The sequence below is a fragment of the Chiloscyllium punctatum genome, chromosome 38 (genome assembly GCF_047496795.1).
Source record: "Chiloscyllium punctatum isolate Juve2018m chromosome 38, sChiPun1.3, whole genome shotgun sequence".
In the NCBI taxonomy this organism is placed as follows: Eukaryota; Metazoa; Chordata; class Chondrichthyes; order Orectolobiformes; family Hemiscylliidae; genus Chiloscyllium; species Chiloscyllium punctatum.
Genome location: NC_092776.1, coordinates 16,261,243 through 16,276,002, shown reverse-complemented (window position 1 = coordinate 16,276,002; position 14,760 = coordinate 16,261,243). Strand labels below are relative to the sequence as shown.

The window sequence follows — 14,760 nt, the reverse complement described above, 5'->3', positions numbered from 1 at the left end:
ACGCAGAAGTCCCTTGTACTTATCTTGTTCTTCAGCCAATATCAGTTCTGAATAACTATCAGGGAAATGGTTCCTTTGGGGAATAGGGTGTCTGGGCATGGATGGTGGGGTAGACAGAAGATCAGAGTAGCAATAACGATAGAAGATTCAATAGTCACAGAAGAAGAAAGGGCTTTTGTGGCTGCACATATGAATCCAGAATGGTCTACGGCTTCCCTCATGTCACTTAACTGTTGCAAAGGAATGTGTGGTTCATATCTGAAACAAATGGATTGGAATTTATGCTGCCCCTTACCAGCAAGTTTGAAGGTGGCAAGGATGGGAAGATCACAAAATTGTGGTCTGCTCAATGCCATTGGACCCAACATGAACAGTTTTAAATTTTACAGAGGATGGTGGAGACAGCAGGTCATTAGAAAGCTGCTCTGACCTGCATGGTATCTGGCTTCCTGAGTGTTGTTGAAGCTTCACCATTCCAGGGAATGGGGAGTATTCCATCGCACTCCTGACTTGTGCCTTGTAAGTAGAACAGGCTTTCAGGAATCGTGAGTTACTTGCTGCCAAGTTCCTAGCCTTTGACCCGATCTTGTAGCCACAGTATTGATATCATTAGTCCAGTTCAGATTTTGGTCAATAGTAAACCTCAAGATGATAATAATCAATTTTATCATTGCAGATTGCTATCAGGGGCTACTGCAGGGATGTTGTTGGTTGTGGGTGCAGAGTTGGTAAAGGTTGGGTTCTGCTGCAATGCTCGTATGCTGAGCATAATGGGGGAATACTCCCAAACGTCACACTATGACCTTAGGCCAAGCAGGTGGAATACCAGAGTTTTCCAACCAATGTGGAACTTCACAGTGCAAAAGGACACCATTGAGCCCATCAAGCCTGTCCTAGCTGAGTAAAAAAGCTATCCAGTTAAACACCTCCCCACTGTCCAGACACTGCTTTAATTATTTTGAGGAGAAATAAGAAAACAGGACTAGAGAAACAGGATAGTTTACCTTTACTGGAAGGACAAGTGTACTGATGAGTTTCCCATCTGCAACTGACCACACCTGCACAGCACCTAATATTCTTGCTGACTGCAATGAAACACATAATCAAAACAGACATAATCACTAGAACAAGAAGTAGCACATTACATAGTACTCCTCAGACAATTTCATTCAATTTTCTCCCCAACTCTGAATACTTGTTTAACCACTTGCACATTGTCTGATGAGTGTATCCCTGTGCTATATCTGTCCTGGGAGTGTTTAATGAGGTCAAAGTAATTGGAACTTCGCTCTGTATCAAATCCCATATTTTTTGGGGATGGTGATTTTAAAGCCCCTACAATTTACAGTTCTGCTTGTACTTGATTTTCACAGGCTGGCAATTTTAAAAAGCCTAAGGTCTCTGTCTAAGACACAAAGGACTCTCATTAACAGATATAAATAGGTCTGCTGAGATGCCATGCAGTCCTGAATGATATTTTAACCACTGTTTGAGTGGACTGCCTATGGTACAGATCTCCTCAGTGAACTCCATCAGGAAGGAAGCAGTACTTCTAAGTGTCCTTGGGGCTAGGAGAAACAAGAGTATTATACTTCCTATCTCTCATTTGCTGTAACCTTCCCAAACATCTCACCATACTCCCACCTCTTCAAACCCACAGGCTACACACTCTTCAATCTTCACCTCGCCAGCCTTTGAACTGGATATAAGTGTGGCTTGGCAGATAAAGTGGCCTGGGCTCAAACTACTGGAGTCCACTCTTACACCTCTCTCTTGTACATCAATGACAGTATATGTGCAGTTTACTGCCCCAACTGTACAAGGTGCTGATGAGACCTCATCTGGAGTATTGTAAGCAGGTTTGGTCCCCTATTGAAGGAAAGATATATTTTCATTGGAGGCAGTTCAAAGAAAGTTTACGAGCACCATTCCTAGTATGAAGGGATTTCATTTTGAGTAAAGGCTAAACAGTTTGGAGTTTGGATGAATTAGAGGTGATTTCATTGAAACATACAGGATTCTTAAGGAGCTTGACAGGGTAAATGCTGACAGAATGTTTTCCCTCGTGGGTGAGTCCAGAACCCGACAATATTATCTCGGAATAAAGGGATGCCAATTTAAGACTGAAATGGGGAGGAATTTCTTCTCTCTGAAAGTCTTTGGAACTCTTTGCCACAGATAGTTGTGGGGCAGAATCCTTGTCTGTATTTAAGCTTGAGATAGATAGATCTTGATCGGTAGAGGTATCCAGGGTTACAGATAAAACACAGGAAAGTGGATGTGAGAAATGTTGGATCAACCATGATCATAGGATAATGGAATATGCTCAAGGGACCAACTGGCTACTCCCATTCCTATTCACATGGTCTTTTGGTCTTAAAGTTTCCTTCTCTCCCCACCCATCCTGTTAATATCCTTATTTTCAACACTGCAATTAATGCAGTGTCAATCACCTATCTTATCCCTGTCGAGATTGTGTTGCTGGAAAAGCACAGCAGGTCAGGCAGCATCCTAGGAGCAGGTGAATCGACGTTTCGGGCAAAAGCCCTTCATCAGGAATGAGGCTTATGGGCCAGGGGCTCAGAGATAAATGGGAGGGTGAGTGTGGTTGGGGGGAGGTAGCTAGAAAGGAATAGGTGGATGAAAGTGAGGGAGAAGGTGATAGATTTGGGGGGGGGGGGGGGGTTGAAGCAGATAGATTGGAAAGGTGATGGTCAGGTCATGAGGGCGGTGCCTATTGGAGGCTTAAAACTGGGATAATATGGGGAGAGGGGAAATGAGGAAGCTGTTGAAGCCCACATTTATCCCGTGTAGTTGTGGGGTCCCAAGGCGGAATATGAGGCGTTCTTCCTCCAGGCTTCGGGTGGTGACGGTTTGGTGGTGGAGGAGGCCCAGGACCTGCATGTCCTTGACGGAGTGGGAGGGGGAGTTGAGATGTTCAGCCAAGGGACAGTGGGGTTGGTAGGTGCAGGTGTCCCAGAGAGGTTCTCTGAAACGATCCACAAGAAGGTGTTCTGTCTCCCTGATGTGCAGGGTGCAACGGATACAGTAGAATGATATTGGTAGAGGTACAGGTAAATTTCTAATGGATGTGGAAGGATCCCTTGGGATCTTGGATAGAGGTGAGGGGAGTGGTGTGGCACAGGTTTTACACTTCCTGCGGTGGCAGGGAAAGGTGCCAGGAGTAGGGTGTGGGCCGGTGGGGGGTGTGGACCTGAAGAGGGAGTCACAGAGGGAATGGTCTCTCCAGAAGGCTGAGGGGTGGGGAAGGAAATATAACTTCGGTGGTGGGGTCCGTTTTGAGGTGGCAGAAGTGGCAGAGGATGATGCTACGTATACGGAGGTTAGTGAGGTGGCAGATAAGGACCGGTGAGGGGGGGGGGAGGGGGGGGTGGGGGGAGATTCTGTCCTTGTTGCATTGGGAGGGGTGGTGCATGAAATAGAGGAGATGCACTGGAGGGCATCATCAACCACTGGGAAGGGATGTTGTGATCTTGGAAGAAGGAGGCCATCTGGGACTTTCTAAGGTGGAATTGGTCATTCTGGGAACAGATGCGGCAGAGGCTGAGGAATTGGGAATAAGGAATGGCGTTTTTACAGGAAGTAGGGTGGGAGGAGGTGTAGTCTAGGCAGCTGTGGGAGTCGGTGGGTTTGTAGTAGATGTCTGTGGTTAGTTGGTCACCGAAGACACTGATGGAGAGGTCCAGGAAGGGGAGGGAGATGTCTGAGATGGTCCAGGTGAACTTGAAATTGGGGTGGAAGGTGTTGGTAAAGTTGATGAACTGTTCAACCTCCTCGTGGGAGCATGAGGTGGCACTCATACAGTCATCGATTTAGCGGAGGAACAGGTGGGGGGTGGTGCCGGTGTTACTGCAGAAGATGAACTATTCCAAGTACACGACAAAGAGGCATGCATAGCTGGGTCCCATGAGGGTGTTCATGGCTACCCTTTTTGTCTGGAGGAAGTGGGAGTATTGGAAGGAGACATTGTTGAGGGTGAGGACCAGTTCAGCCAGGCGGATGAGGGCGCCAGTGGAAGGATACTGGTGGGACCTGGGGTGGGGCTGGAACTGGAGGTGGGGACGGAGACAGTCATTTGAGTAGGCGTCACGTGACGACGGCGCTGTTTCGGTCTGGTTCTCGATGGTGACGTCACTGCTGGCAGAAGTGATGTCAGCGATAGAGTCTTCAGTGTCCAGGTGAGTGGTGTCTTTAGGGGCAGAGGTGGCTGCGGTGGTGACAACTGTGGGGGTGGAAGTGGCATGCACAGCAGGTACCGTCACTGTGCCGGGCAGTGAATCTAGCGGTGGTGGTGGATCCTGTGGGGATCCAGTAGTTGCAGAGGTAGTTGAGTGGATGGCGATCGTGAAGGTGGTATGGTCAGCAGTGACTGCGGTCTGTGAGGCAGCAGCGGGGGGAGAAGTGACATCATCATTCGCCCTGGCGGTCATGGAAGGATCAGCCAAGTGGCTAATGGTGTCCAAACAGTTCCAGAGGCCAGGAGAAGGTTCTGGAATGTTCGAGGAAACCTGTGTATTGGAGTAAGTACATGAACGTTTGCATAACTTATATTCTTTTATGTCCAATAGAAAAAAATGTTTGTTGAGCAGATGAATTCTTCTGAGGATGTAGAAACACAGAGGTCTATTGCAGGACCTGTCTTATCCCTGTCAATCAATGACCATAAGCAGCTATTCACAATGGCAGGATGGCCACTGTTCCCTTGCCCATTTACATTTTAAGGTTACTTTTCATTTCTTCATTTACAAAGATTTCTTACTTCCAAAACACTGCATTGTTAATGAGGTGGTGCGGCACCTAATAAATCTTTTGCTTACATTTATAGCAGACTAGTTACTACTGTAACACAATTAAATGAGGTCTAATGCTACACAGTAAATACTAAATATGGAATAGTAAAGGACTCAGTTTTAAAGGTCCTCCAATTTCCAAACTTCTGGTGACCAGAACTGTAAGCAACACTCCAGCTGTGGACAAACTAGTTCCAATATAATCTCCCAGTTCCCATATTCTCTATCTTGGCTAAAGAAACATTGAAATGATCTAATACAGTAACAGGGAGTTGATGTTTTTAGTTTTGTTACTTTTAATCTTACCACACAGTATTGTTTCCCTGTCCCCAGTAGAGCTGCTGATACGTAGTCCCCACTGTGTATGTCTAAGACTGTGGTCACCTTGTCTGGCTGTGATGGCTTGTAAATATGCATTGAACCCTGAGAGGAAAAGGAAAACAAAATGTACTTTTCCCTTGTTTTCCAAAACCTAAAATGGTTAAATCATCATTATCAGAGCTCACCATAACCAGCCTGTTTGCCATTATTCACAAACTGGTACTGTTTTTTCACTTCATAACTCCAAATCATTATGGCAACAATTTACATTTACAGAGCAGTGAAGGCGGGGAGGACAGACAAGAGGGATTTGGGACAGGACGGGGAGGAAAGATGTGGAAGGCATGAAGTGGATGGTGTTATGGATTAGGCCAGACCACATAAAACATTCTCAAGCAGGCAGCACAGACCATAACTTTGCAATTTTTTTTGATTAATGTATAATGAAAATTACCTGTATTAAGTTAGTGAGGTTGACTACCAGGTTTTAAGACAGACAAAAGTTTATTCACAAAATTACACAGTGAAACACAAAGAACAGAATAAAGAATCCCTACAGAACTCAGTCTATCCAAACTAGACTTAATTATGCTGTTCCGAATATACACAACAGTCCCAATAAACAAACCCTCTTGAAACACAGTTGAAAAATGGAACAGATGCTTACAGGTTGAAATTAGAAGGGCAGAGAGAGAGAGAGACAGAGAGACAGAGAGAGACAGAGAGACAGAGAGAGACAGAGAGCTTGTTTCCACACAGCTCACTGTTGAACTCCCAAATAGTTCTGGACTGAACTAAACTGCTCAGTTCGAGAGTTGACCACTCCCCCTTTCATTATACAGGTCACGTCTAAAACATGACCACTATGGCCTGAAGTCTCATTTGTTTGCATATAAATAAAAATGCCTCTCAATACTCTTTAATCTCTGTACCAAACCAGTCTAATTGGCACTGAGAGCAGTTTAGTACCCCTCTGAAAAATACCAATGACATAGTATCCTTGAGAAAAGGAACAGCTTTTAGAAAAAAGAAACCAGTTTTGTGACAATAGGAATAGAGGGATGAGGAGAGTGAGATGCTGAGGAAGAGAGGGAATGGGAGGAGATGGGAAGGTGTTGGATGAGGGGAAGAGTGGGTCAAGGAATGCAGGTGGGGGAAGGACAAGGGAGATGGAGGAGAAAGGGTGGTGACATGGGGAAGAGTGAGAAGAAGGAGAGCATGGGGTTGGAAAAGGGTTAAGGGAGGATGTAATGAAAAGGGGAAGAAGGGATATACTGAGAGGAGATTGAGTTGGGGAAAAGATGGGGATGGAAGAGATGATGAAGAGTATAGAAGGAGAAGTGGGAAACGACAATATTAAAAACTTAAATGAGGGCAATTACATAAAGATGAGGAGTGGATAGGAGTGGACTGTGAAAGGAATTCAGCAGAAAAGACAGTTGAGGAAAATTGGCAGATATTTAAGAAAATAGCCCAGGTTTCACAACAAAAGATATATTCCAGTTAGGAAGAAGGAAGTAGAGAAACTGACCATGGTTAACAAAGGGAGTTGAAGATAGTGTCAAATTGAAAGAAAAAAAGACATGTTATTTGAAAAAAAAGGTAAACCAGAAGATTAGGCAAGTTTTAAAAGCCAACAAAAGATGACCCAAAAATAATAAAGTTCAAAATCATACAACATCAGGTTGTAGTCCAACAGGTTTATTTGGATAAAAGCTTGTACTTCGAAATAAACCTGTTGGCCTCTAACTGGAGGTTGTGTGATTTTCAACTTTGTCCACCCCTATCCAAGACTGGCACCTCCACATCAAAAATAATAAAGAAAATAAACCATGAGAACAAAATGGCATGTAGTATAAGAATAGACAGTAAGAGCTTTTTTAAACAAATGCAAAGAAAGAGAGAGGTCAAAGAGAGTGAGATTGGGAAAATAATATTGGGAAACTAGGAAATGGCAGAAGAATTGAATAAAGTCTTTTCATCGGTTTCATGGTAGAGGACACTATTGGTATTCCAAACATTCTAACTAATGAAAAGACTAAGGCAGGGGGGTGGGTGATCATTGGTGAGGAAATAAATACAATAGCTATCACGAGAGAAAAACTACTAGGGAAACTAATGGGGATAAGTTCCCTGAATTTGATAGTTTGCATTCTAGAGCTTTAAAGGGAATAGCTACAGAGGCAGTGGATGCACTGGCAGCAATCTTCCAAGAATCCTTAGGTTCTAGAAAAGTCTCAAAGGATTGAAAACTGCTAATACGACACATTTGTTCAAACAGGAAAGGAGATATAAAAAATTATAGGGCAGTCAACTAGTACAGAGGATGGGGAAAAGGATAATAGGCAGGGTCTGGTAGGGAGCTGACAGAATGGTAAAGGAAGTAGGAGAAGGGGTAGGGGTTGCAGGGAGGAGGTGTAGTGGGAAGTGCAGGGCATTAGTTAATAATTCAGCACAATAGAAGGTCATTTGGTCCAACAACCAGCTTCACATCAAAAGTGCTTCAGTTCAAAAGTCACTCCTGCTGCACTGTGGTAGCCCACAGCATCACAGTCCACATGGAGTGATGTGGAAAGAGGGGAATAATTGAACTCTTTGTTTCCTTTGTATATTAGGAGTGCAGGGCTGGAGTTCAAGTTGCTGGCATCACTGTGAACTTCATCAAGAAGAAGAAAGTAAAACTGAACTAATCAAAACATAGTGGGCAGCACGGTGGCTCAGTGGTTAGCACTACTGCCTCATAGCGCCAGAGACCCGGGTTCAATTCCCGCCTCAGGCGACTGACTGTGTGGAGTTTGCATATTCTCCCTGTGTCTGCGTGAGTTTCCTCCGGCTGCTCCGATTTCCTCCCACAGTCCAAAGATGTGCAGGTCAGGTAAATTGGCCACGCTAAATTGCCCGTAGTGTTAGGTAAGGGGTAAATGTCGGGGTATGGGTGGGTTGCAGGTCGGTGTGGACTTGTTGGGCTGAAGGGCCTGTTTCCACACTGTAAGTAATCTAATCTAATAACATAATGAGATCGCAAGTTACAGGTCAGTATTAACCAAAAACATTATGTTCTCTTTTGAAATCAAGCAGGAAGAAAATGCTAAAAGGTTATATTTGTAATGTACAAATCTTTAAAAATATGTGAGAGTAATCCAGCTGGTGTGTGTTTGCAGTCTGAGAGATCAGCACAGCCTGAAATGATCGATTTTACCGTTTCTGTAGCAACAAGCAGTGATTCAAAATCTACTGAGAATGCGATATTCCTAATTGGCATTCCTACTGAAAAGCATTCCTCAATTTCCACTTTTTGGGGTGTCACCTTGATACAGTAGAGAATTCCATCCTGGGAAATAAATAGCAGTCAGTTAGCAACATACAGACACAGGTTTCATGGATGTTTCACACATGCACAGGCACAGAAATACATTCAGGTATATTCATAATTTCACGTAAGACTAATAAATATAAGAAGCAATATATATAAGAAACTATGCACATGATCAATGACACTCATGCGCACATGCCAACCCAGTCCCCAAACAATAACTTGAATCAACCCAATCATAAATGCAAAATTTAACCCTTCCCTGATATTGAATGTAGTAGGCACAGTTCATCTTGGACTGTCTTTTGCTGCCTTTTGTTCTTGATAAATTATATTATTCAGAAACAAGTACCAATCCTGCTGTATATAGTCCTTTTTTGTTGAGCGCGAGGGTTTTCACTGCACATGGCTTTAGCTCTGGATAGACACTCATCGTAAGATTGGATGACATATTTTTCATACTGCCTAGACAAAAGGAACAATTACACAAGATTATGTTAATTAGCATAGAGGGATAATAAAAGCAACTCCTAAATTGCAAAGTAAGCCCAACATGTGCACAGAGAAAGACTATTCATCCAATAACATAGCTCCATCTGAATTCCAGGTGAGACATTAAACAGAAATCCTTGCTGGTCCCAGTGACTTAGACAGACTTGAAAGCACCCGGATTGCTATTTGGAGTATTTCTTAATGGTGCAAACAATTTTCTCTCAATTAACACCCCGAAAAGAACTAGTTGACTGATTATGCATCTCATTTCAGATTGTGGGACCTGGCTCAGCACAATATGGTTATCATATTTTGTCAAACAATAAATAATGCACTTCAAACATTGCATGCCACACCTGTTAGCTATGAGAGCCTCATTGTAAATACATTGCTGTGTCTATGATTGAAACAGCAAACTGTCTATTCATGGATGTAAACAGAGCAGCTGTCTATTCCCAGAATTTCCTGCTTTAGTTTAGATTTTCACCTTGACCATTTTTCATTATTCCAGAGTGTTAGAATGTTTACTTTCAAACAGGTGCAGGTGATGACCCAAGGTTGTTTGACAAATACCTCAGCACTACCTCAAAGAAAGTACTGGACAAGTTAAGATTTTTAGATGAATTGAACATACTTAGATCCCTCAACTGTCAGGTCTTCCTGCTGTCTGAATGTAAAAATAAGAAAGAGGTGTGGACCAAGCCCCTTAAGCTGATTTAACTGAGCATGGCATCAAGGAGCCCTAGCAAAAAAAAATGTAGTCAATTGGAATCAGGGGATTGGTTGGAGTCATACCTGACACAAAGAAAGATGGTTGATGTGGGAGGTCAATCATCTGGCTCCATGACATATTTTCAAAAGTTTCTCAGGACTGATATTTTCTGATTGACCTGTTCAGAGATGTAATGACACACCTCTAGAGTAGTTGAGACTTGAACACTAGGGACACAATCACTGTGCCACAACAAGTCTTAAGTTCCTCATGATTGTGTCCTAGGCCTGACCATCTTCAGCAGCTTCATAAATGACCTTCTTTCCATCATAAGGTCAAATGTGGGGATATTTGCCAATAATTGGACAATGCTCAGCACCATTCATGACTCCTCAGATACAGAAGCAGTCCATATTTGAATGCAGCAAGACCTGAACAATATCCAGGCTTGGACAAAAAAAGTGGCAAATAAATTCATGACACACAAATGCCAGGCAATGAGAAAACAAAAGAGAATTTAACTATCGTTCCTTGGCATTTGAGTAAAACAAAGGACTCTTGATGCTGGAGATCTGAAACAAAAACAGAAATTGCTGCAGAAACTCAGCAGGCCTGGCATCCTCTGTGGGAAGAAAGCAGAGTTACCTTTTCAAGTCTGGTGACTCTTCAGAACTGTTAGTAGCTAGCAAAAAATGGCATTTAAATCAAAGTTGCAGAATGGGGTTAGGGGAGAGGTGAACAGGTAGATGGAGATGGAACACAGAATACCTATGCTCTATCTACAAAAATGTTCCCTTTGAAACATTCCTATAGGGTCTTAAATGTAATGTGTTTCTCCTGGCTGGAGAATCTAGAACACAAATACCTAGCCACAAGATATCTTTTTATTCACTCAAGGGATGTTGGTGTCATTGGCTGGGTCCCTATATATTGCCCAGCCTTGGTTGCCCTTGAGAAGGTAGTGGTGAGCCACCTTCTTGAACCGCTGCAGTCCATATACTGTAAGTAGACCCACAATGCCAGTGGGGAGAGAATTCCTGTTATGACATAGATCGCTTTTAGCACAGTCACCCATTCCCACATACTCCTTAGCCTATAATCACATTATATGGGTTGCATTCAGTACAGGTAACCCATTTTCTCACTCTCAGCCTTGATTATCTCTTAGTCAGCTTTTCTTTTGTCCTAGTCTGCTATTCTTTATCTCCTTGTTTCTCTACCCTTTCATCTCTCTGTCTCTGTTTCTCTCTCTGGGCTCCATCTCCACCTATCCACTCACATCTCCCCTTGACCCACATCCCTTCACTTCAGCTTCAGCATAAATGCCAACTTTTCCTAGTTACTAACAGATCATTGAGTCATAGAGATGTACAACATGGAAACAGACCCTTCGGTCCAACTTGTCTATGCCAACCAGGTATCCCAACCCAATCTAGTCCCACCTGCCAGCACCCAGCCCAAATCCCTCCAAACCCTTCCTATTCACATACCCATCCAAATGCCTTTTAAATGTTGCAATTGTATTTGCTCCAGCACTTCCTCTGACAGCTCATTCCATACACGTACTACCCTCTGTGTGAAAAAGTTGCTCCTTAGGTCTCTTTTATATCTTTCCCCTCACACCCTAAACCTATGCCCTCAAGTTCTGGACTCCCTCACCTCAGGGAAAAGACTTTGTTTATTTATCCTATCCTTGCCCCTCATAATTTTGTAAACCTCTATAAGGTCACCCCTCAGCCTCCGGCACTCCAGGGAAAACAGCCCCAGCCTGTTCAGCCTCTCCCTGTAGCTCAAATCCTCCAACCCTGGCAAAATCCTTGTAAATCTTTTCTGAACCCTTTCAAGTTTCACAACATCTTTCCGATAGGAAGGAGACCAGAATTGCACACTATATCCCAACAGTGGCCCAACCAATGTCCTGTACAGTCGCAACATGACCTCCCAGTTCCTGTACTTAATATTCTGACCAATAAAGGAAAGCATACCAAATGCCTTCTTCACTATCCTATCTACCTGCGACTCCACTTTCAAGGAGCTATGAACCTGTACTCCAAGGTCTCTTTGTTCAGCAACACACCCTCAGACCTCACCATTAACTGTATAAGTCCTGCTAAGATTTGCTTTCCCAAAATGCAGCACCTCACATTTATCTAAATTAAACTCCATCTGCCACTTCTCAGCCCATTGGCCCATCTGACCAAGATCCCGTTCTAATCTGAGGTAACCTTCTAAGCTGTCCACTACACCAAATCATTTATATAAATAATGAAAAGTAGTGGATCCAGTAGTGGATCCTTATGGCACTCCACTGATCACAGGCCCCTAGCCTGAGAAACAACCCTCCACCACCACCCTCTGTCTTCTACCTTTGAGCCAGTTTTGTACCCAAATGGCTAGTTCTCCCTGTATTCCATGAGATCTATCTTGCTCATAGAGTCATACAGCAGAGAAACAGGTCCTTTTGCCCAACTTGTCCATGCTCACCTCATTTCTTAAAGTGAACTAGTCCCATTTGTCTGCGTTTGGTCCATATTCCTCTAAAACTTTCCTATTCACATACCTGTCCAATGTCTTTTAAATGTTGTAATTGTACCCACATTTACCACTTATTCTGGCGACTCTGACTTGTGATCAAACATTTTTCTCTTTGTAAATTTTTCCATGAGGGACAGGTAATATGGAATGGTCCAACTGTTTGGAGCATTCTGGAGTAACAAGGCCAATCATCCTTCACAACACCAGGGATATATAGAACCTCAGTATGTGGTGACATTTGGTGTTTACATACTAAAGGTCTATGCACACCTTGATACAGGCACATACAAAGGTGGCCTTCAGAATGAGAATGGCATTGGGCAAATCCTTTCCCCTTTATCCAGAGCTTTGAACATATATCTTTGATCTCCAGATAAGAGGAAGTTGGCTGCTAAGGCACACTCTGTTTTCTTTCCATAGATGGTGCCAGAACTGCTGAATTCTGTTTTCATCCCTTGACATTCAATGGTGTTACCATCACTGAATATCCCACTATCAACATCCTGGGTGTTACCACCAAACAGAAAGGCTCAAGTCAGGAGTATGATGGCATACTCCCCAATTGCCTGGTCAAGTGCAACTCCAACAATACTCAAGTAGCTTGACACCATCCAGGGCAAAGCAGGCTTCTTGATAGGCACCACATACACAAATATCCACTACCTCCATCACCAACTCTCAGTAGCAGTAGTTTGTACCACATAGAAGGTTCACTGCAGAAATTCACCAAGACTGCTTTGACAGCATTTCACAAACACTTGGTCACTTCCATCTAAAAGGAGAAGGACAGCAGATACGTAGGAATACCAAATGCTTCCCTCCAATCCACTCACTGTCCTGAGCATTCCTTCAGTGTTATTAGATCAAGATCCTGGAATTCTCTCCCCACTGGCATTGTGGGTCTACTTACAGTATCTGGACTGCAATGGTTCAAGAAGGTGGCTCACCACTACTTTCTCAAGGGGAAATAAGACTGGCCAATATACAGGGACTCAGCCAATGATACCCACATCCCAAGAGTGGTTACAAAGATATCCTGTGACTAGGTATTTGTGTTCTAGATTCTCCAGCCAAGACCCTACAGAATGTTACATGAGATCACTTCTCAGTGTTCAGATCTCCAGGATCTAATCTATCGAACCTTCAGTATATCATCTGTAAAGCAAGTATATTCTTTGTTAAATATGAAGTCCAAAACTGCGCACAGTATTCAGGGTATAATCTCCGCAAAATCCTACACAAGTGCAGCAAGATTTCTTTGTTCTTGTACACCAAGCCCTTTGCAATAATTACTTTCTAATTACTTTCTGTACTTGCATGCTAATTTTGTGTACTTAATATGTTCTCTGAACATTAACAGTTAAAAGATTCATGTATATTAAGTTTTGTTTTCCTATTCTTATGATCAAGTGGCTAATTCAAATTTCCCACATTTTATTCCATTTACCAACTATCAGATGCAAGATTCACTTCAAAGCTCATTCTCCTTATCTCCTTATTCAAAGTCAAAATCTCAGTTTCAGACAATACTTAGACTAAACTTCTTACCTGAGGACAACTGTTCATTAAACGGAGTTGCCAATACAACAGCTCTATGTAACTCAGCATCTACCAGTAAAAGTTGTCCTGTTTTACAGCCCACGTACAAATCAGAGATTGGGGTCCAGCAGACAGATATGGGCTGAACCAAAGTTTTCTTTAGTTCCCTTGGCTTCAGGAAAGGGGAAATGTAAAAGAGAAAAGATATGTATTGTATATATTACATATAATGAGATACTTCCTTTACATGTAAACTGACTCATGCTTTGTGATGAAAACCAAATGTCCGATTTTTTTTTCTCAGAAGCTTGTACTGCAGCACATTATATTCTGAATAAAAGGATATATTTTAAGATTACAGCTGAGGTTAGGTGGGTGATAGAATGAATATTGGGATTGGGATTAGGTTTGAGATTTAAGTTACAGGTCAGTCTAGGGAATAGGCTTGGGTTTGGGGTTAGGATCAGGTTAGCATTGGAAATGGACAACAGCAGTACAGGAAGAGGCCTCCTCACCAAGCAGCTGAGGCATCTGTTTGTTCAATATCATCTCCCTCCCAATCTCACTTCCTCCTCTTTATTTCCATCCTGCTTCTCACTGCCCACTGAGGAGCTACATTCCAGCCCTTGTTTCTAATCCCCCTACATCATTGTCTGTAAATATGCATCCAAGAACCCACCTCCCCGACCTTTCCCTCTTTCTCCTCCCCCATGTCACTGAACTATCCTGTACCCTCTGCAATCCTGGAATTTTGCTCTTCTGGAAGCAGCCACAACCTCCTCCTCCCTGATGCTGCTCAGTATACAGCTACCAGTTTCTGACTGGCTAGTACCTCTCAGAAGAGTGGGTCATCCACTCTCAGGGTCTTGTTTCCAGGGAAATATCCACCCACATACCTGCAGCCTTGCTACTGCCTGATTAGCTTGTTTTTTTTTTATCAGACCTTCCCTGGGAAAGGATCTATAGGCAGAAGGCAAGAATCCTCAATGTCTCAAGAAGATTCTGCCCAAAGGCGGAGAAACCTTTGTGGTGTACAG

General features: G+C 43.2%; 1 protein-coding gene across 4 annotated transcripts in view; it reads right to left on the bottom strand.

Annotated features, from left to right (window-relative positions):
- cfap43 (cilia and flagella associated protein 43) overlaps nucleotides 1–14,760 on the bottom strand; it is a 107,751-nt gene that overhangs the window by 70,682 nt on the left and 22,309 nt on the right. For all 4 annotated transcript variants that reach the window (XM_072557272.1, XM_072557273.1, XM_072557274.1 and 1 more), the window contains exons 6-10: nucleotides 13,733–13,895; nucleotides 8,798–8,910; nucleotides 8,332–8,463; nucleotides 5,118–5,234; nucleotides 1,005–1,085 (exon numbers count right to left, since the gene is read on the bottom strand). In XM_072557272.1, the coding sequence (XP_072413373.1) occupies nucleotides 1,005–1,085; nucleotides 5,118–5,234; nucleotides 8,332–8,463; nucleotides 8,798–8,910; nucleotides 13,733–13,895 (606 nt within the window). The remainder of the gene's footprint in view (nucleotides 1–1,004; nucleotides 1,086–5,117; nucleotides 5,235–8,331; nucleotides 8,464–8,797; nucleotides 8,911–13,732; nucleotides 13,896–14,760) is intronic.